At 41.0% G+C, this 23,338-nt stretch overlaps 1 protein-coding gene across 4 annotated transcripts in view; it reads left to right on the top strand.

Moving 5' to 3' along the window:
• The window catches only part of trim36 (tripartite motif containing 36), a 121,163-nt gene extending 98,897 nt beyond the window's left edge, over positions 1-22,266 (top strand). For 2 of the 4 annotated variants that reach the window (XM_063068661.1, XM_063068662.1), the window contains exons 9-11: positions 256-549; positions 13,351-13,648; positions 20,006-22,264. In XM_063068661.1, coding sequence (XP_062924731.1) covers positions 256-549; positions 13,351-13,648; positions 20,006-20,357 — 944 coding nt within the window. In that variant the 3' untranslated portion in view covers positions 20,358-22,264. Of the gene's footprint in view, positions 1-255; positions 550-13,350; positions 13,649-20,005 lie in introns of all 4 variants that reach the window. The other 2 variants (XM_063068659.1, XM_063068660.1) reach the window with 2 other exon arrangements.
• Positions 22,267-23,338: the final 1,072 nt, after the last annotated feature.

The raw sequence follows: 23,338 nt of genomic DNA, 5'->3' as shown, positions 1-23,338 counted from the left end.
GGCTGCTATGTGTTGGCTGATTAGAGAATTGCATTAAGAAGCAGGTGTACAAGTATACCTAATAAAGTAGCCACTGAGTGTATAATATCTACTAAACTTTTTGAGATGTGGGTTTTTCTGTCAAGGACAACTTTTGTAGCTCTTCCCTAATTGCCCTTTATTTCATGGAGATGCTGTTGCAGGAGTAGGAGTGGGTCACTGTGATGTGGTGTAGGGAACAATCTGTGGAATAACGAAACATGCCTTGCCTTTCAGTTCCAGAGGCACCAGTTATTGATCAGAAGCAAAGTCGACTGTACGATGAAGGAATCATCTGTTGGCAGCAGCCCAGCGGAACCCCTCGTGCAGACCACTATAAACTGGAATATAGGAAAATTGATCAAGATGGAGACTGTGTCTGGCAGTCCACCGAGGATGTGAGTGAAACAAGTCAAGTCGTCTCCAACCTCGACACCAACAGCAGTTACGTCTTCAGAGTGAAAGGGTGTAAGAATTTGAATTACAGTGACTACAGCAAGGAAGTAGTTTTCTGTACACCACCTGCTCCGGGTAAGTCCTGTGGGAGAAGGAGGGTTATAATTATTGTAAATAACTGTACAGGAGGTTCTGCAGGTGCTGGAAATCCAGAGTAACATACACAAAATGCTGGGGGAAGTCAGCAGGTCAGGCAGCATCTATGGAAAGGAATAAACAGACACCATTTCAGGCCTACATCAGGACTCCTATTATTGTTACTGTATTAGGCTATTAAATGATTTATAAAATTAATTTGCTTCCAAATGGCTGACAAACATAGATACATAGAAAACCTACAGCTCAATACAGGCCCTTCGGGCCACAATGCTGCACCGAACATGTACTTACTTTAGAAATTACCTAGGGTTACCCATAGCCCTCTATTTTTCTGAACTCCATGTACCTTAAAAGACCCTATTGTATCCACCGGCAGCCCATTCCACACACTCACCACTCTCTGCATAAAAAAACTTACCCCGACATTTCCTCTGTACCTACTTACAAACACCTTAAAACTGCGCCCTCTCGTGCTAGCCATTTCTGCCCTGGGAAAAAGCCTCTGACTATCCACATGATCAATGCCTTTCAACATCTTATACACCTCCATCAGGTCACCTCTCATCCTCTGCCGCTCCAAGGAGAAAATGCTGAGTTCACTCAACCTATTGTCATAAGACATGATCCCCAATCCAGGCAACATCCTCGTAAATCTCCTCTGCACCATTTCTATAGTTTCCACATCCTTCCTGTAGTGAGGTGACCAGAACTGAGCACAGTACTCCAAGTAGAGTCTGACCAGGGTCCTATACTGCTGTAACATTACCTTTCAGCTCGTAAACTCAATCCCACATTCAATGAAGTTCAATGCACCATATACCTTCTTAACCACGCAGTCAACCTGTGCAGCAGCTTTGAGTGTCCTATGGACTCAGACCCCAAGATCCCTCTGATCCTCCACACTGCCAAGAGTCTTACCATTAATGCTATATTCTGCCATCATACTTGACCTACCAAAATGAACCACCTCACACTTATCTGGGTTGAACTCCAACTGCCACTTCCCAGCCCAATTTTGCGTCCTATCACGGAATTTTCCAGAAGATTCAGTACACGATAAATTATAACTAGAGGTTTTGGATTTCTTGACATTTTAACCAGGAATTTTATACTTTGAATACAAAATTCTAAACTCTGGATCCAGTTTGAATATTACCAGTGCTCAATACGTGCCTATTTTTAGGTTAGAGGGATGGTTTCTGGAAAAGAATAACAAAGACGTGCCTCTGTGTAAATATCTTTTGGTTGCCTATGAGAAGTTTGAAACTAGAATGAAAAAAGACTTATTTTGAGTCATCCACCAGTTGCCGTGCATACAGAAGCAACACCATGTTGTCACTATAGGAGCCTGGAAGCTAGCGGAGGCCTCTAAGTCAGCTGGTGAGCCATGGCCTCCATCAGTGGGGGTGGAAACTAGAATCAGCAAACATCTAGAGGGACGTCTGTTCTGGTACGGAGCGAGCACTGGTTCAGTGGGCGTCCCTGTCTCTGAGACAGATGGGTGGAAATAGATCCTAACTCTCACAATCCTGGAGAGTGGTGCTTGTTTTGAATACAGCAACGATATTCCATTGGTGTAGGAGTGCCTTCTTTCCCACGGCACGCATTTACACATAACAATAAGTTTACACATAAGATGAGAGGGCTCTCGGATGTACTTAATATTAGCATCATATTACATTAGTGATTAATTACATTTATTAGGACAGTCAGCTCATTTTCCCATTGACATTTGGATATTTGCTGTTGGATAATTGAAGAATTACTGTGCTATCAACATACACACCATAAATACATGCCCGCATTACTAAGGGTTGCACTCTAGTCAACCATCCATGTTGCAATTTCCCGTAATGCAAACCCTTGACAAAAAATGACAATATTTATTGGCTTTTATTTTTGCATGTTGTGTTTATTTAGTTAAATAAATCCCATAACAGTGTATTCTTATTTCATATCGCAAATCTTTGTGTAATGATTTGAAAATTCCTTAAAGACTAGTTTCTGTTACCCAAGCTGTCGTTATGCAGAGGGTACTCTCTGTAGGCATGCTTACCCTTATTCCAAGACTAGTTCAGTTAAGTAAACATGGTAGGCATACACAGGAAGAAACGATTGTTTATGCACAGGATGGATTTCAATCACATACAGTATGTCCAAAATAGTCTGGTTATACATGTAAAATATCTCCATTGTGTGTGCATGCAGGCATTATTTCCTGATGTCTAATCTATTAGTAATAGTCAGCCAAGAGGGCAAAGCATGCAATATTATGGAGCCTATCAGAAATGGTCTTTAGTTGACCTAATAGGAGATACATTGGAGTGACATGCCGTATAATGAGACTCGTTGTAGTCCTTCCCTACATCTGCTCATCTGTCAGTTGTACATCTTTTTCTCCAGATTATCATATGAGAGTAAAAGTTTGAACTGTACTTGGTTTAACTTCACCTCACAGTCTGTAGTTAACACTTCACTGTCATTAAAACTTGTTCCTGATGAAAATAGAAGATATTATTTAGCCCTGACTCTAAACGGTGATTATTATCTGCTTGTAAATATGATTCATTGAAATTTCATGAAATGTCAGGGGCAATTTATTTCTAATGAATCAGATGTATTGTGATTAAATTAACTTTTGATTTGTGAATTGTTGCCTAAATTTTGAGTCACTGGAGAAATCCATTTGCTCCATTGTTATTGGCTAAGTTTATGTTACAGAAATTCAGAACTGATCCTGGTTTTCTACCTCTCTCTCCATTTTCATACTGTCATCCATTGTTTCAAAAGTTTATTCATTGTTTCACCGTCTGTAAGAAATCATATCTCTGCAATGATGGGATTTCTTCTGGCCACTTTTGTCACTTTCTTAATGTCAATTCTAAAATTAAAACAAAAATTTGTATTAAATCTTTCTTTTTCTGGCTATCTTTGACATCAACACCATTGATTCTTTTAACAACAGGTCCTCTTTTCTCTGAGCCAAATAGTTCCATCTTTCGATCAAAGGTTTTCTAACCATCTCAGTAACTTTTAATACTGAATGTTCTCAGTAATGCTTGAATGAATCACAATGCTTAGATGAATCACAAAGTTTAATGGGAAGGAAGATTAGTAAGAATGAGATGCTGAATCTTATCTGAGGACCAGAAGTCCGTATCCACTTCTCTGTCCCTGACTTGAAGAGAGTCAAGTTGAAAAAACTACACACATCCTATACTCCTATCCTATTAGCAACCATTGCAGTAATGGCTGTTCCTTCCAGGTGTTGCCATACCATAAAAATATAATATACCATAAAGCTAAATTAGTTTTATTGTTGTCACACCAAGGTACAAGAAGTGGCCAAGTGGTTAAGGTGTCGGTCTAGTGATCTGAAGGTCACTAGTTCGAGCCTCAGCTGAGGCAGCATGTTGTGTCCTTGAGCAAGGCACTTAACCACACATTGCCCTGCGACGACACCGCTGCCAAGCTGTATCGACCCTAGTGCCCTTCCCTTGGACAACATCGGTGACGTGGAGAGGGGAGACTTGCAGCATGGGCAACTGCCGGTCTTCCATACAACCTTGCCCAGAAACCTTCCAAGGTGCAAATCCATGGTCTCACGAGACTAACGGATGTCTATAAGGTAGAATTAAGTGTTTTTTTTTTTACATACCTTACAAACAGATAATTTCATTACAGCAGTGCATTGAGGTAGGACAAGGGATAGCAGTAACATAAAATGTAGAATAAAATGTTAAAGTGATAGAGAAAATGCAGAGGCTGCAGACAATAAGGTGCAAGGCCATAAAACTGAGGTCAAGAGTCTATCTTGTGCTAGGGAACCAATCAGTAGTCTCGTAACAGCGGTAAAGTAATCTCAGTCTTAAAACTCAATGTAATGGAGATCCATTCTGTCCCTTCCTGATGCTCAGGAATGTTACTTGATGAAATTAGTTGTTGCTGAGACATTGGGACCCTGGGTAACGTTTCCACTTCCTTGATCAAAGTTCATTTGTAGCACGTCAGCCATGCTTGGAGATTCCTGGTTTCCCTCAGTCCATACTGCACTGGTTACTTCCTGCCTCACTTAAGTCCTAAGGGCACCACTTGTGGCAGGTGGCAATGACGGTAGATTTATGCTCCAGCTTGGTATGCAAGGCAACGGAAGTGGGCTTGAGAGGGACAATAAGTCAGCCATGATGGAATGGCGGAACAAACTCAATGGGAGGAATGACTTAATTCTGCCCCTCGGTCTTATGGGAATGTTTCCATCCTCTTTGTTGTTACCACTAAAGCTGGTGGTGAGGGTTGGGTTGGTGAGTAGGATATTGTGCTGTAGATATTTCTGTAAAAGGGTAATGAATAACCAACATAAAAATGTTTCATATGCATACCATAAGCATAATTTTGCAATTAAAATATCAATGTTCAGAATCTACTGAGCAAAGTTACAGGCTCTTTCTGGAAAGCTGAAATGTCTGTTTAGATCTCAGGGATTGCTTTTTCTTCTTTATTTTCTCCCATCAATTACAAGAGGCATAATGGACAAGAGCATACAATATATGGTCCATCGCAGCAGAAGTGGGTCACTTCAGTTCCATGCTTCTGAGTTAATGGCATCTGCATTCACTGCATAACTCTTACATAAGCTGACTCCATCGCCACTGATGGGGAACAGCCAAGGAATATCTTGCAGGCAACAATAGCCTGTCTGTTTTCCATTTCTGAAGAAGAATCTCAGATCCATCTGCATGTTTTTATGCAGATTGTTCCTATTATTTTTAATGTTTGTATTTATTTTTAAATAAATAATATATATAATGTTTGTATTTTTTTGTAGTGTTTGATTTTCTTTGATTCCTCTGTTATTTGTATGTACAGTGCTTGTAAATCTCATTCTCACCCGTCATATCACCCCCCCCCACCCACAGCTTCCATATTAACTTATCCTTCCTATTTCCCATGTGCCATTTACTGGCGAGGGAAATCTGCTGTGAGGCCTGAGATGATCTCTCTTGTAAACGCTATCTTTCAGAAGGAGGAACTTAAACTTCAGTCATGGTATAGCTTCTTGGAATACCAGTCAGCTGCCATCAATTTTATCATATTCTTTTTTATTTTTGCTGCTTTTTTTTTGTTGGTTTTTAACTTCATCCATCACACATTTGTGTCTTTTGAATCACCAAAGCTATTAGTTGAAAACGTAGCTGCTTGTGGAGTCATACTTAAAATAAGCTGAAACAAATCTTTCCATCATAACTTGTTCATGCTTATTTTATTGTGTGCCTTTGTTCCGTAAAATCAGCATTTATTTCCATTAAAGTGTGTCATTCTTCCTTTAATTTATGCTTGCTGAAAACATTAAAATAAAGCTTGCCAAGTAAGTGAATTGATACAATTTGATATTATTAAAACTAATTGATTGGCTGTAAAGTGATATTTTCATAGAAGTATTATTGTGGAGTTTCTTCATCGTCATCTGAATGGTCTCTCTCTGACGACAGTAAAGCGTCCTAAGCATTTAAAGGGGCACCTCTCTTCATAAAATGATTTTTGATTTGCATTCAAAGAATTAAAAGCATTGCCTTTATGGCACCTTTCATTCTCTTTCTGGAAATTCAATATCACTTCACAGGCCATGTGTTATTTTGAAGTGTCGCCACTGTTGTAGAAAACATAAATCATTTCACACACTGAAAGGTTCCACAAGCAGAAAGACGATAGCTGAACATTATCTCTTCTCCCCTCGCTGTCATGTTTGACTCCCAGATGAACTTTGGGTCAGATAACTGCGCCATCATTAATTTCCATGCTGATAAATAACATTGCCTGATTCTACCCTCTTACAGGACATCTGCTGAAACCTTTACCCATACCCCTGTTCCCTCTAGATTTGACTGCTGTTGAGCACTGCTGTCCAGCTTTCTTCATTCTCCTCATCAAAACTGTACTTGCACTGAGTCGCGGTCAACCTGTCCTACCTCATCTTGGTTCCTGCTTAAACAATGTCTAGATTTAAAAATTAAAATTATTGCTCCAACATTCTCAAGAGCCACAAAGTAATGACGCAGCTCTATAAAAATCTGCTTGGATCAAACTGGGAGTATTGTGTTCAGTTCTAGTAGCCTCATTATAGGAAGGATGTGGAAGCTTTAGAGAGAGCGCAGAGGAGATTTACAGGGATGCTACCTGGATTAGAGAGCATGTCTTTTGAGGAAAAGTTGAGAGACCTAAGGCTTTTCTCTTTAGAGTGAAGATGGATAGGATGAACTGATGGAGGTGTATAATATGATAAGAGGCATAGAATGGAGAACTAGATAAAGTATCCGAAGTGGAGATGTCTAATTCAAGAGGGCATAATTTCAAGGTGATTGGAGGAAAGTAAAGGGGTGTGTGTCTGAGATATTCTATACAGTGTTGGGTGAGTGGAACATGCTGCAGGGGGTGACAGTAGAGGCAAATACTTCAGGGACATTTAAGTGACTCTTGGGCACATGGATGAAGGAAAACTGGAGGGTTATGTAGGAGGGAATGGTTCGATTGATCTTGGAGTATATTAAAAGGTCAGCATAACATTGTGGGCTGAAGGACTTGCTGTGTTCTATGCTTGCATATCTCTCCATGATCTTGCTTCTTCATATCTCTGACTAATTTTTGATAAGTGCCATTTTAACCATTGCCTTAAGTTTCTAAGATCCAGCACTCTGACATTCTCTCCTCAAGTATGTCCCATTCCCTATCTCTTTCCTGCTTTTGAGCATCTGCCCTAGTATCTCCTTTCGCTCACTGTCATTCTTTTGTGTTTGATGATGCATATGTTTAACTATTGCAGTGCTGACTGGACGATGAGGATTAGTATGGACACCAGAGACAACTCCCACACTCTTCCATGAATTAAAACCATGGGATCTTTTACGCTCAGATGTTTGATGTTCCTTCTGAAAGACAGCACCTATCTCATTGCAGAACTGCTCTGGGGCTGTTGAGCTCTTGTATAGAGTGACACTCTAACGCAGTAAACTAAATCAAATAGGAATGTTCCATTAAGTCTTTTGTAGATGAAAAAAAGAACTTGGCATTAAGTGATTCTTCTACCTCATCAGGCTACTTTTGGTGTACACCAGTACATGGTAACAGGTTTATTTTAATTAACTTAACCTATGAAACATCCAACAGCACCAACCAAGCGCCAACGTCTTCAACTAATCAATGGACCCATAAACTGTTTAAAAACAATCTGCTAAATAAACCCGTGAATTTATAAGAAAATGTGACTGAAGAAGTGCTATGCATATTTATAAATGGTTTAGTTCACCAAGATGCTCTGAAATAAATTAGGTGAGATTGTAAAATAAAACAGGAAATGCTGGAAATGCTCAGAATGGTGCAGAGAGAAACTACAAAAATTCAGGTCAATGACTTTCATCAGAATCTGCAGAATATTTCTTATACTTTGCTTTTATTTCACATTTCCAGACAAGTTTTTTTTAAATTTTCAAATTGTGCATCTTTTGTAATCTCAAGTCTTGCTCAATAGAAGCAGTGAGTAGGCCATTTGGTACAGGGGATAGTGTTCCTGATTTTTCAATGATTAATTTTAAATGCTCCAGACCAGGGGTTCCCAACCCGGGATCGACGGAACCCTTGCTTAATGGTATGGGTCCATGGCATAAAAAAGGTTATAAACTCCTGCTAAAGCCAGTCATGCAAATTGGATGGGTCGCCTACATATTTAATCACTCAATCACTGACCGAAGACACTGTGCTGAGATTTTTCTAAAGGTTTTATTTGCGTCTGGAAAACTTTTTTTTGCAAAGTTTCAATGACTGATGCAAATATAAAGTAAAACCAACTGTTTGGAATGTCGTAATTTTGTACCACTACTGCTAAATATTTATACCAATTCAGTTTGTTGCTAAACACAGCATAAGATGGCTGTCTCTGTAGCTCCCTTCACCTCATCTTCTTGTAGCAGAGTTATTAGTCTGCAGGCAATGATACTTCGTAGGGTGGGGTTGCCCTTGCTGCTTTCTCTTCACATGTTTGTTGAGTGTACAGTATATGAGTAAAGAAAAGCTTAGGGACTTTTACTCAAAGTACTTCCCTTTCAGCAAAAAAAGTAGTTGATCATAGGAAATGTACATGAGAGTTTTTATTTTCTTAACTTGGAAGACCCTCCAGTGATTTCTCCCTCCAAGCTCCACTGAAACCATCAACAAAAGATCATCTCTGGAATCGAGCACGTTTTTTGCTAAACTCCAAATACTTCTAACTTTAGTTTTGAGACTGGTTTCCAAGTACTTTCTAAATTGTTTTGGATAGTGGAATTTAAATGAGTCCGTCATGTGGAGCTCTGTGTTTGATGGTCAAGGATTCCTGCATTTGCCAAGTTAGGGTGCTCCAAAGGAAGGTTGAAATCAGGTTGTTTCTGGTGCAGCATTACTCTCCCCTCTATCTTTCAGAGAGTAAATGCCTGGGGATAGTACTGGTCACTGTTAATTTGCTTTCGAAACCCTCACTTATCACGTTATATATAGAACTACTGAAAATGCTCCAAACATTTTTGCTCAGAGTTCCTAAGCTGCTCATTAAAGACTCCAAGGAGCAAAGCTGCTCTTTAACGAGTCCCTGTGTCACAACGTTTTTGGACAACAGATCAGATGGCACTTGCAAACTTTCAAGTTACCTGATTCTTGATCCAGTAAACATGCTATCACTTTATTCACTTTTTCCATAAGAGTAAAAGGCCAGAATTTGAAATCTCTTGAGTTGCAACCATTGCCCTTTTTTGCAGGTTCGAACACCAGTCCAATATAAGGATGTTTTGTACTAGAATATTTCCAGGTCTATAGAGTCACCGAAGTAAAAATATTTTATTAGTGCGGAATGAATGAATGAAATATCTTTATTGACATTGCATAGTACAATTTGTCATGCACCAATACAGCAAAAATGAGTTTGCAACTCTCGTACTCAGTGCTATAAAACAACAAATAAAATAAATAAACAATAAATAAAATCAAGTGACCAGCCAGTACAAGCAATGTCCAGCAGTACAAAAGCACAACTCAGATGCATGACAGCCATAAAACCAGTATTAAAGTAGCAATTTAACAAACTTACGGATGATGCTTGATCGATTGGTTCAGAGCAATTATAGCTCTGGGGAAAAAGCTATTTTTCAGTCTGGAAGTGCGGGCATAGAAAATCTTATACTGTCTGCCAGATGGAAGAAGTTCAAACAGATGATTGCATGGGTGTGTATTGTCCTTACAGATGCTTGTAGCTTTCCTTAGGCAGCGAGAGCTGTAGGTGTCCTCCAGGGCTGGGAGCTGTGTCCTGATGATCTTCTGTGCACTAGAGACGACCCGCTGAAGTGCCATCTTGTTTCCATGACTCCTTGTCAAGCCAATGGATTGGGATTACCTACCCTTTGAGAGAACATAATATTTTCGATGGGTACCAATAGTTTGAAGCTAATTGGTAATTAATAGATTTCAAGAGAAAATGTTAACTTTCCCCACAAAACAATGAGTAATTTAACACAAATTGCAATACCAAAGTATTGAAGTTGCAATCAGTGTTTTTCTAAATGCTCTCCTGGGGAATTTTCACAAATATCCTAAAATAATAAAAAAAAAGAGAATGTTGAAAAGCCACATCTCTAGGAAGAGACATAGCTCACACAAAATGCTGGAGGAACTCAGCAGGTCAGGCAGGACTGATGAAGAGTCACGGCCCAAAACGTCGACTATACTCTTTTTCCATAGACACTGCCTGGCCTGCTGAGTTCCTCCAGCATTTTGTGTGTGCTACTTGGATTTCCAGCATCTGCAGAGCCTAGGAAGAGAAACGGTTAATGTTTCAGGTCAAAGACCCTTTGTTAGGACTTCCATGGAAAGTCTGCCGTAGAATGGATCTAATCCTGGGACTGCTTCACTATTGGTTTCAAAGTGAGGAAATAACTGAGAGGGGCCAGTAACTATTAGTTCATTCCATTTTTTTTAACAAGTATCTTGCATTTAAATAAAATGATTTTAAATGTTTCATGTTTTTTATAGCTTGTTTTTTTTCTAATTTTGTTTTCTGTTAATTTTAATTTTCAATAGTTTTGAATATTTCTAAATGATTTAGAATATCAAAAATGTTCAGTCTTTTAAAATATTTGACAGCACAGATAGTTGTGGCCAAATCAGATTTAGCCAGCTGTTAACGCAATGCTCAGCATTCTTCTCGTGGCAGAATTTGTCTTTGCTCGCCCCACCTAACTTGGAGGCACATGATAGAATAGGCCGAAGTCAGCATGGTTTCCTTAAGGCAAAATCTTGCCTGACAAGGCAAGATTGGTGGGAGGCAGCAGAAAGGAAACTATAGACCTGTTAGCCTGACATCAGTGGTTGGGAAGTTGTTGTTGAAGTTGTTGGAATCGATTGTTAGGGATGAGATTATGGTGTACCTGGAGGCACAGAGGCCAAAGCCAGATTTTCAGAAGGCCTTTGACAAGGCGTCGCACATGAGGCTGCTTGGCAAGATAGGAACCCATGGAAATACAGGGAAGTTACTAGTGTGGGTGGAGCATTGGCTGGTTAGCAGAAAACAGAGATTGGGAATAAAGGGATCCTATTCTGGCTGATTGCCGGTTACCAGTGGAGTTCCACAGGGGTTGGTGTTGTGACTGCTGCTTTTTACGATGTATGTCAATGATTTGGACTATGGTATTAACGGATTTTGTGGCTAAATTTGCCGATGATACAAAGATAGGTGGAGGAGCAGGTAGTATTGAGGAAACAGAGAGCCTGCAGAGAGACTGAGATAGTTTAGGGGAATGGGCAAAGAAGTGGCAAATGAAATACAATGTTGGAAAGTGTATGGTCATGAACTTTGGCGGAAGAAATAAATGGGCAGACTATTATTTAGATGGGGAGATAATTCAAAATGCAGAGATGCAAAGGGACTTGGGAGTCCTTGTGCAAGATACCCTAAAGGTTAACTTCCAGGTTGAGTCGGTTGTGAAGAAGGCAAATGCAATGTTGGCATTCATTTCTAGAGGTATAGAATATAAGAGCAGGGATGTGATGTTGAGGCTGTATAACGCACTCGTGAGACCATACTTGGAGTATTGTGTGAAGTTTTGGGCTCCTTATTTTGACATTGGAGAGGGTTCAGAGAATATTCACGAGAATGATTCCAGGAATGAAAGGGTTACCGTATGAGGAACGTCTGGCAGCTCTTGGGCTGTATTCCCTGGCGTTCAGGAGAATGAGGGGGGATCTCATAAAAACATTTTGAATTTTAAAAGGCCTGAACAGATTAAATATGGCAAAGTTATTTCCTTTAGCAGGGGATTCTAGGACAAGAGGGCACAACTTCAGGATTGAAGGGCGTCCTTTTAAAACTGAGTTGTGGAGAAATTACTTTAGTCAGGGTGGTAAATCTGTGGAATTTGTTGCCACGAGCAGCTGTGGAGGCCAAGTCATTGGGTGTATTTAAGGCAGAGATAGATAGGTTCTTGATTAGCCAGGGCATCAAAGGGTATGGGGTGAAAGCAGGGGCGTGGGGATGACTGGAAGAATTGGATCAAACCATGAATGAATGGCCGAGCAGACTTGATGGGCCGAATGGCCTACATCTCCTATATCTTATGGTTTTATGGACAAATCCGCTGGAATTCTTTGAGGAAATAACAGACAGGATAAGCTAAGGTGAGTCAGTGGATATTTCTTACTTGGATTCTCAGAAGGCCTTTGACAAGGTGCTGCACATGAGATTGCTGAACCAAACTGGAGCCTGTGGAATTACAGGAAGAATACCAGCATGGAGAGAAAATTGGCTGACTGGCAGTTGGCAAAGAAGGGATTAAAGGAGGCCTTTACTGGTTGGCTGCCCATGAATAGTGGTGTTCTGCAGGGGTTGGTATTGGGAACGCTTCCTTCAGGTTATGAGGCAATGATTTGGGTGACAGAATTGATGGCTTTATGGCCAAGTTTATGGAATGATACAAAGATAGTTGAAGAGCGTTGAGAAAGCAGGGCATCTGCAGAAGGGCTTAGACAGATTGGGAGAATGGGCAAGGAAATGGCAGATGGAATATAGTGTAGGGTAGTGTTTGTTCATGTTCTTTGGTCGAAGGAATAAAGGCGTAGACTTTTCTAAATGGGGAGAAAGTTCAGAACTCGGAGATGCAAAGGGACTTGGGAGTCCTTGTGTAGATTAAGGTACAGGTTGATCCACAGACAGATGCTAAAGAAACGTAAAGGTTGCTACCTGATGCGCCACAAGGCACGGAGAGGAACAACAAATTTCAAGGTATCAAAGTATAATGCAAAGCCAAATAAGGATATATTAGAGTAGATGATTAAGTGTATGTTAGAGTAGATGATATAGGAAAAGAATTAGACCATTCATCCCATCGAATCTGCTCTGGCATTCAATTTTTTTTCAACACTATTTTGCCACCTTCTCCCCATAACCCTTAACCCCTTTACCAATCAAGAACCTATCTATCTCTGCGAGAGGAGACAATTGTTGGAAAGACAACTAGGGACCCAGAGATGTTTAGGGAGCCTCCAAGGTGATTAAATTTTTGGTTGATCATGAAATGGAGGTGTGCAGACACCTTGAAAGAAATAGTGAAGACTATGGAGGTAGCTAGGTGTAAGAGTACAGAGGGATAATGAAACCTTGTTACACAAGGTCAGAACGTACACCAAAACTACCAGCGTTATTCTGCTTGTCAACAAAAATCAAAAAATGACCTTATGGTTCTGACCATTTCTCTTTTCTCAATGTAGTTTTTAGATTCTTATTTGATGAGACTTGCGGCTACAACAGTGATCATCTGATTCTCAGCAAGCAGAGAGACTCCGTGGAGAGTGTGGCTGGGCTTCCTCTCTTGCTAGGTGCGGAGCGGATTATGGCTGGAAGTTACATGTCCCTAAATTTCATCACTGGAGACACAGGAATAACAAAAGGGAAATACTACTGGGCCTTCCGAGTGGACGCATCTTCCTACCTGGTTAAAGTAGGCGTGGTATCTGATACGAAGCTGCAGGAGTGGTTTCACAGTCCCCATGACATCAACAGTCCCAGGTTTATATCACGTTATTTATTTACTCTGTGTGTTTGACTTTGCTTGTTTATTTATCCACATGCCTTAAGTATTGGTTGCTGACATTTTCTGGAGTGGTTTGTACGAGTGACGTGAATTTTGCATCAAATATGCAGCTGAAGTTTCTCTAGGCCTTTGTCTGCTCATCACCCCAGCCCCAGGGGAAGTGAATGAACAATCATGCTCATCATTCCATAAGACTATGAAACATGGGGGCAGGATTAGGCCATTCAGCCCATTGAGTCTGCTCCACCATTCCATCACGAATGAGTTGTTATCCTTTCTCTATGCTGTTCTCCTATCTTCTCCTCGTAACTTATAATGCCCTTACAAATCATGAACCTATCAACCTCCACTTTATATATACCCAATGACTTGGCCACCTGGGCTGTCTGGGGCAATAAATACCACAGGCTCACTATCATCTGGCTGAAGTAATTCCACCTCATCTCTGTTTTAAATGAATGTTCTTCTATTCGGAGGCTGTGGCCTCTGATCCTGGACTCCAACTACTGGATGTGCAGAGGATGTTTCCGCTCTATCTAGGCCATAAGTTGCTCTAATATTTTAAGTTATATGATACTGACTGAGTTTTGTAAGAGGATTCGATTACAAAAGGAAGTTAAGCTTAACCTTGTAAGTTGTGTTCAGTAATGAGCTATGTCATCTAAACAGAATGTCAAGTTCTTGGCAGCGATACAGAGAAATTTATCAGAGTGTCACCAAGAATAAGGAAATATCATCATGTACCTAGACAAAAGAAACTGGGTCGATTTTCATTAACAAAAAGGGTTCAAAGAAAGTTTAAAAGAAGGGTTGGAATTATGAATGAGTTATTAAGGGTCTTCCTTTGAGCAGAATGGATTCAGATGAGATACAGTAGGCATATTCAAAGTGATGGCAAGTTTTAACAAACTGAAGCAGCACAACTCTTTCTGCTGGCTGGGCAGTTGGTAACACGAGTTTAAGGTGATTGGCTAAAGAACTGGAGGGGAGATGAGGACTAAGCTTTTTATGTGAATTGGAGTAGCCAGCCTCGAAGGGGTAGTGGAAGCTGATTCAATGTAGTCTTTCAAAAGGGAATTGGCTTTGTATCGGAGAAAAAGTGGAATTGCAGAAAAGGAACCTGCCAGTGGAACATTTTGGGTAGATCGTTCCTTGAGCTGGCAATGGCACTGACAGCCTGCTCGCATAGCCATGGCATTCCGGGCATCTTGTAGGGAGTCCTGATCCCCAATTTTAAAACATAGAACATTACAGAGTAGTACAGGCCCTTCGGCCCATAATGTTCTGCTGACCTTTTAACCTACTCCAAGATCAATCTGACCTCTCGCCCCTCCATGTACCTATCTAAGAGTTTCTTAAATGTCCCTAAAGTACCTGCAGTGAACACAACTCCTGGTACAGAGTTCCATGCACCCGCCACTTTCCCTGAAGAGAAGAAAACCACTTTCCACCAACATCCCCACTATACTTTCCTCCAGTCAGCCAAAATTTATGCCCAGTAAAATAGTTAATTTCAGCTGAAAATTACTGCCTTCATTCTGAGCTCCCAAAGCTAAGTTCACAAAAGTGTGATGCTTTCTGATGTTGCTAGGAAAGGTCCTGAAGAGACATTTTAGAGAGCTGGGTAGAAAACCGAATAGCAGGACCTCCAGGGTAGTGATCTCTGGATTGCTGCGTGCACCATGTGCCAGTGAGGGTAAGAATACGATGATTTGGCAGAAGAATGGTGGCTGAGCAACTGGTGCAAGGAGCAGGGGTTCAGAGTTCTGGATCATTGGGATCTCTTCTGGGGCAGGTAAAAGGGATGGGTTACACCTGAACCTGAGGGGAACAAACATCCTGGCAGACAGATTTGCTAAGGCTGTTCAGGAGGGTTTAAGCTAATATGGCGGGATGTTGGGAATTGAAAGGATAAGGTTGAGGATAGGATGGTTGGTTTACAGAGGCAGTGTGTAGTGAGACTGCTAGCATGAAGAGGCTGATGATACGGCAAAATTACAGTCAGTGGGATGAGCTGCATCGTAAAATGGGAACAAAAGCGGAAAAAGGTGATGAATAGAGGACTTGAAGGTGTTGTATTTGAATGCACGCAGTACATGGAATAAGGTAGATGAACTTGTAGTATAGTTACAGATTGGCATGTATGGCATTGTGGGCATCACTGAATCATAGCTGGAAGAAGATTATCGTTGGAAACAATGTCCAAGGATATACATAATATCAAAAGGACTGGCAGGAGGCAGAGGGGTGGGGTGGCTTTGTCTGTAAAAAAATTAAAATTAAAAAAAAAATGAAATTCATTAGAAAGAGGTAACATAAGATTGGAAGATACAGAATCGTTGTGGGTAGAGCGAAGAAACTGAAAGGGTAAAAAGACCCTGATGGAAGTTATATACAGACTCCCGAATGGTAGCAAAGATGTGCTCGACGAATGGGAGATAAAAAAATGCATGTCAAAGGCGTAATGTTACAATAGTGATGGGACATTTCAATATGCAGGTAGATTAGGATAAACAGGTTGGTGTTGGATCTCAAGAGCGGGAATTTGTTGAAAGCCTACAAAACGGCTTTTTAGAGCAGCTCAGTGTTGAACCCACAAGGGAGTAAGATATTTTGGATTGGATATTGTGCAATGAATCAGAAATGATTAGAGAGATTAAGGGAAAGGAATCCTTAGGGAGCAGTGATCATAATATGATAGAATTCATCCTGCAATTTGGGAAGGAGAAGCTAAATTGAGATGTATCAGTATTACAATGGAGTAAAGGGAATTACAGGGGCATGAGAGAGGAGCTGGCCAAAGTTGATTGCAAGGGAACACTAGCAGGGTGATGACTGAACAGCAGTGGCTGGAGTTTCTTGGATCAATTTGGAGGGCACAGGTAAGATACTTTCCAAAGATGTAGTAGTGTTCTAAAGGCAGGATGATGCAACCTTGGCTGACAAGAGAAGTCAAATCCAACGCAAAAGAGAGAGCATATAATAGACCAAAATTTAGTGGGATGTTAGATGATTGGGAAACTTTTAAATACTAACAGAAGGCAACTGAAAAGCCATAAGGAGGGAAAAGATGGAATATGAAAGTAAGTAGCTGATAATATTAAAGAGGATATTAAAAGTTTCTTCAGATGTATAATGTGTAAAAGAGAAGTGAGAGTAGACATCGGACTGCTGGAAAATAATACTACAAAGGTAGTCATGGGAGACAAGGAAATGGCAGACAAACTGAATAGGTATTTTGGATGTGTTCACAGTGGAAAGCACCAGCAGTATGCCGAGAATTGAAGAGTGTCAGGGGGCAGAAGTGAGTGTTGTTGTTATTAGTAAGGAGAAAGTGATTGGGAAGCCGGGAAGTCTGAAGGTAGATAAGTCACAAAGACCAGATGGGCTACACCCCAGGGTTCTGAAAGAGGTGGCTGAAGGCATTGAGAGGCATTAGTGATGATCTTTCAAGAATCAGTTGATTCTGGCATGGTTCCGGAAGACTGGAAAATTGCGAATGTCACTCCAGTCTTCGAGAATGGAGAGAGGCAGAAGAAAGGAAATTACAGATGAGTTAGTCTGACCTCAGTACCTGGAAGGATGTTGGAGATGATTATTAAGGATGTGGTCTCGGGTTGCTTGGAGACACATGATAAAGTAGGCTGTAGTCAGCATGGATTCCTCAAGGGAATATCTTGCCTGACAAATCTGTTGCAATTCTTTGAAGAAATAACATGCAGGACAGACAAAGGAAAATCGTTGGATGTTGTGTGCTTGGAATTTCAGACAGCCTTTGACAAGGTTTCACACATAAGGCTGCTTAACAAGTTAAGAGCTCAAGGTATTACTGGAATGATACTAGCATGAATAAAGCATAAGCTAATTAGCAGGAGGCAAAGAGTGGGGATAAAAGGAGCCTCTTTTGGTTGGCTGCCAGTGACTAATGGTGTTTCACAGGGTCATGTTGGGACCAGTTCTTTTTATGTTATATGTCAGTGATTTGGATGATGGAATTGATGAGTTTGTGGCCAAGTTTGCAAATGATACAAAGATAGGTGGGCGTGCAGGTAGTGTTGAGGAAGCAGCGAGGCTGCAGAAGAACTCAGACAGATTAGGAAAATGGGCAAAGAAGTGGCATTTGGAATGCAGTGTTGGGAAGTGTATGGTCATGCACTTTGGTAACAGCATCAAAAGAACAGACTGTTTTCTAAGTGGAGAGAAAATTCAAAAATCTGAAGTGCAGAGGGACTTGGGAGACCTCGTGCAGGATTAAAGTTTAATTTGCAGTTTGAGTCAGTGGTGAGGAAATCAAATACAATATTAGTATTCATTTTGAGAGGACTAGAATATAAAAGCAAGGATGTAATGTTAAGGCTTTATAAAGCACTGGTGAGGCCTCACGGAGTATTGTTAGCAATCTAAGAAATGATGTGCTGACATTGGAGAGGGTTCAAAGTTGGTTCACGAAAATGATTCTGGGATTGAAAGGCTTATTATATAAGGAGAGTTTGATAGCTCTGGGCCTGTACTCACTGGAATTCGGAAGAATACCTATTAAATGTTGAAAGGCCTCAATAAAGTGGATGTGGAGAGGATATTTCCTGTGGTGGGGGAGTTTAAGACCAGAGGACACAGCCTCAGCAGAGAGGGCATCCATTTAGAACAGAGAATGGTGGATCCATGGAATTCATTGCCACAGGCAGCTGTGGATGACAAGTCACTGAGTATATTTAAGACAGGGCTTGATAGATTCTTGATTAGCCAGGGCGTGAAAGGATACGAGGAGAAGGCTGAGAGGGAAAGTGGATCAGCCATGATGAAATACTGGAGCAGATTTGATGGGCCAAATGGCCTAATTCTGCTCCTATATCTTATGGTCATGGTCTTATTCAGAGGTTTGTGAAATCATGCCGATGAAGTTAATAGATGAGAATTTACTTTTTGCAATAATCCCTTGTTGCATGAACACAAGCATTAATTAAGCAAATCCATTGCATATTATGGTTTCTGCAGTCTTTTCAGATTTACTTGTGCCCTGATTATTTGTTTCTCATCCTGTGATTATGTTAGCTGGAGGAACAAAAATGGTCTCTTCCTTGTGAATGCACAAACTCCACGTGATAACCATTTTCTACCAATCAGAAGTGGTTTCACCACTTTGTTTAAATAATGTTGCAGGTAAAGTTGAACATCATAAAGTTAAATGAGGGAAGTATATCTACAGTACTGAGCAAAAGTCTTAGGCACATATAAAGCTAGGCTGCAGTACTGTATTAATTTTGTGTATTGCACTGTACCACTGTTGCTGCTGCAAAAAAAAATTTCATGACATAGGTGAGTGATAATAAGCCTGATTCTGATGTGGGTCTCTATTGTGGACGGAGAGTGGGAAGGGGGCAGGGAGAGCAGAATCATGGTTGGGAAAAAGGGAAGGGAGAGGGGAGGGAGTGGGAAGCACCAGAGAGACATTCTGTAATGATCAATGAACCAATTGTTTGGAATCAAATGACCTGGCCTGGTGTCTCAGGGCTGGGGGTGTCTGCACCTGTGCTACCCCCCACCCTTGGCACTCCTTCTCTGCCACCTGTCCCACACCCCTCCTGCAGCACTTGTATACATGCCTTAGACTTTTGCAAGGTACTATATGTGAGTTCACATTTCTGGAGATGAAAATGAAGGTTCAAGCAACTGACAGCTAGTTACTTCCTGTCCAAATCACCTCACTGCCACACTAACTAAGAGAGGGTAAACAAGATGGGATATAGAACACAGAAACATGGAAAACCTACAGCACAATACAGGCCCTTCAGCCCACAATGCTGTGCCAAACATGTACTTACTTTAGAAATTACCTAGGCTTACCCATAGCCCTCTATTTTTCTGAGCTCCATGTACCTTTCCAGGAGTCTCTTAAAAGACCCTATCGTATCTGCCTCCACCACAGTCGCCAGCAGCCCATTCCACGCACTCAGCACTCTGCGTTTAAAAAAAAAACTTACCCCTGACATCTCCTCTGTACGTAGTATACAGTAGTTGGATTCCTTTCACCTGCCTTATTGCAATGTACAGATGTATAAACAATGGGATTAGTAAATATAGACTATCTCCCTCAGACTGCTTGCTGAGGTTATGGGAAGAGGAGTGTAGTGATGTACCCTGACCATTTTTTGCCTGAGAAAAGTTAAGGGAAGACTTGAGGACCTATGGGCAGAATGGTGCAGGTTTCAGGTGAACCTAATGGGTCAAGTGATAGTCACCCATTCTGGGGAGGTCTGCAACACCAGATTTGAACTATAGAGTTATATTTCATTGGTTTATTCTCTGCTAAGTTAAGTTCTTCTTTTCCACAGGTATGACCATGACAGTGGACACGACAGTGGGAGCGAAGATATTGCTTTGGAACACTCCCAGCCTTTCACTTTTGTCACCATAGGAATGAGGAAGTTCTTCATGCCCAAAAGTCCTTCCACCTCTTGCACAGAGACCTGTGAGCGCTTTCTATCTATGCCCCATCGGATTGGCATTTGTCTGGACTATGACAGAGGGAAAGTCAGTTTCCACGATGGGGACAATATGCAGTGTCTATACGAAAGGCGGGTGGAATGTTCTGGAACAATGTACCCAGCCTTTGGGCTAATGGGAGGAGGTTCAGTACATCTGGAGGAACTAGTGGCAATGAAAGAGTTGATCTACAGGATTTAGTTTCTTAATTCTTGATTGTTGGGAGGCTTTTTTCCACGTGTATGAAAAGATCTTTTAGGAAAATGCTTGCTTCCCCTGTTTGTAGCACTTTATGGCATGCATTGCTTGAAGAACCTTGACATGTAATTCCACATGTGAATGGTTCTCATTACAGTTCTGTGCAATACTCATTCATTGATTAGATGTCACAGGGCAGCAGAATGCTCTCTGAAATCTTCCCTTCCTTCCCCTTCATCTCTGCTTTTTTTTGTTGCTGATGCGAATCAGACCTTTTCAAAGGAAATAATGCAACTGAAGTGTGTTAATAATTTTGTTAACGTATCTGTAGCTGCATCAAAGTGCAGTTTGGTATTTAAAGTTTTCAAAGTAAAATTTTAAAGAGCTGCAGGGAGTTGTTATTTTTGACTTCTGGGTTTGAGATTCTCATATTATGCCACAAAAGCTACGAATCTAAAATGAAGTCATGCCTTCTATAAAAAAGTACTGACCAAAGTGTCATTTGGTGGAGGCTTTGTAACTTTGACATGTCTAAATAACATAATATAATGTTGATGTCATTTATGAATATTCAGAATAATCAATGCAAGATTTCTGAATGCACACGGTGCAAGCTGGTGCTGAGGGTGCTGGGTCCAGGACCAATAAATAAAAAATGTGTCACAGCAACAGTTATTTAAAAATATATGTTTTATTTTAGAGACAATGCAGAACAGGCCCTTCCAGTCCGACGAGCTGTTCTGCCCAACAACCCACCTATTTGTCCCTAGCCTAATCACCAGACAATTTACAACGACCGATTAACCTGCTAACCGGTACGTCTTTGGACTGTGGGAGGAAACAGGAGCACCTGGAGGAAACCTCCATTTATGGAGAGGACGTACAAATTCTTTACCGATTGAAGTGCAAACTCCGCCGCCCGGAGCTGTAATAGCGTCACACTGGCGCCACCCTGGCGTAGTAAAAGACACGGCGGGTGTTCCCTCACATTCCCACTAGCTCAATAAAGAGGATGTGCTATGAGCATCAGAGCCACACTGGTTTTGATCAACACCTGAGTTACGATTTGCTGAAGGGACAGAATTTTTTTTTAACTATTGTCAGTGATAGTACCCTGTACTCATTTAAAGAAACCTACTGCTCAGTTTAAGTCTGCTTGCTTCCCCCATTTATTTTCCCAACCTCATTCATACTGCTACATTCTCTGTCTTAATCCTCTCCCCTGACTCCTGCTTCCTGTTGTAGTTGTTAGTGTGACTTGCAAAAAAATAAATCGGAGATTTAATTGGCAAGAAACAAATTACACTGGATATTCCTTTTACCCCACAAGGATGATAGACAACACCAGGCTAACCCCTGATATATTTATGTGACTAGGTCAATAATGTGTCAACACATCTTGGAATCTCATAACACTTAAACAATTAAGCCTGTTCATTGTACTGGAAGAATTAAATTAATGGTATATTTAATAGTGATTGTACTGATTTCTCAAGTATTAGAACATTCACCTGAAACAATAAATGAACTCATAGTCATAATAATTGCTAACAAGGTGGGGGAAAAGACTTGAAATCAGCCAAGGATGGTGCTCCCTGTTACTGTTAATTGGAAATCGGGTGTGACAAGTTCTGTGATATTATCTTACTGTAAATACGCCTGTTGATGGTAGCACTGTGATGCCCTAATTCTGCACTTCCAAGTTCTTTGGTTGTAAGGAAGGGGATCTTTAATGTTTCTCCTTTGCTGTATGGTTCTCAAGTTTCATTATGCAGTAATAAATAAGGGCAATATGATTAACCTTAAAGTGGAAACTCAGTTACTGCTCTTGAACTACACACCATTTCCCCTTTACTAACATGATGGGAAGGGGAACAAGTAAAGAGGAAGGTTGGGAGGGGGGCTCTTGTAGGAGAGGGAGCAACAGCAGGTAATTGAAACTAGGCCGTGACTCATTTCTTTACATTGACAGAGGTAGAGTGGGAAAGTGGAGGTGGAGAAGGAGAAGAGAAAAAGGAGGGGTGGGGGAGACAGAAAATGGATTGGGAAGGGTCAGTGGTTTGAGACCAAAGTTAGTTTTCTTACATGCTGGTGAGGTAATGTGACAGTGAATGTGACTGCAGCCCAGCGCTGTGCTTGTGGTCTTAAAGCTGGGTGTAATGGTGGAATCCGGAGTATAACCCAGGGGCACAGGAAAATATAAGGTTCGGATATATTGATGCAAACAGTTTAAACTTCTGTAGGAAAAACTGCTTTTACCAGACCACATAAACATTACATTGTTGCCAGAGAAGTTGGAGGCTATGGGGATTTTAACTAAAGGATTTAGTTTAAATATAGGCTGTCCATTACCGACCCAGAACTCAATTTCTCCCCATCTACCTTTAATATTAATCCGTAAGGTTTCACAGGCCACTCAGCTGCACCAAAATCAGGTGGAAGTCTTTTGTGACTACAAATCGTTATTATGTGACTTTAAGAAAGCTTCAATCGTGTTTTCACTGGGGTCTGAGTGGAGAAGCAGTCTTACTTTCTTCAACAACCTGAAGCTGGACCAATACTTGGGAGGAAGGATAAAGAGAACTTCCTCAGATAAACAAACACTTCCAATGCACGTGCAGAAAGCAGAGGAAAGTTTCTCAGAGCCTTGCAAGGAAGTCTGTAGCCTCCCTTTCTATGGTCTTGGAAAAAAAGTGTTCCAAATGTTTCCTCAAAAAGCAGTTCTCCCACTATTTTCCTCAAAGCTCCCAGGGTTACTTTAATAGTAGGCACTTTGATTGATCCTCAGGATGGAGTAATGGGCCTGGTCATTCAGACAGAAAGCCGCTGGAAAGCTGCACAAACTGAAGAGTTCGAGTCCTCTGTACTGGAGGAGCAGATCTTTTGCAGCACCTTGGGCCCAGAGATGGTTCGGTAATGTTCTGAACCAATGGGCGCATCCACTATCCATCTGTCCATTTGCCTTCACACAGGCACATCTGGCA

This window comes from Mobula hypostoma, chromosome 16 (genome assembly GCF_963921235.1).
Source record: "Mobula hypostoma chromosome 16, sMobHyp1.1, whole genome shotgun sequence".
Lineage (NCBI taxonomy): Eukaryota > Metazoa > Chordata > Chondrichthyes > Myliobatiformes > Myliobatidae > Mobula > Mobula hypostoma.
Note: the sequence above shows the minus strand (reverse complement) of the source record. Positions and strands in the feature narration are given on the sequence as shown.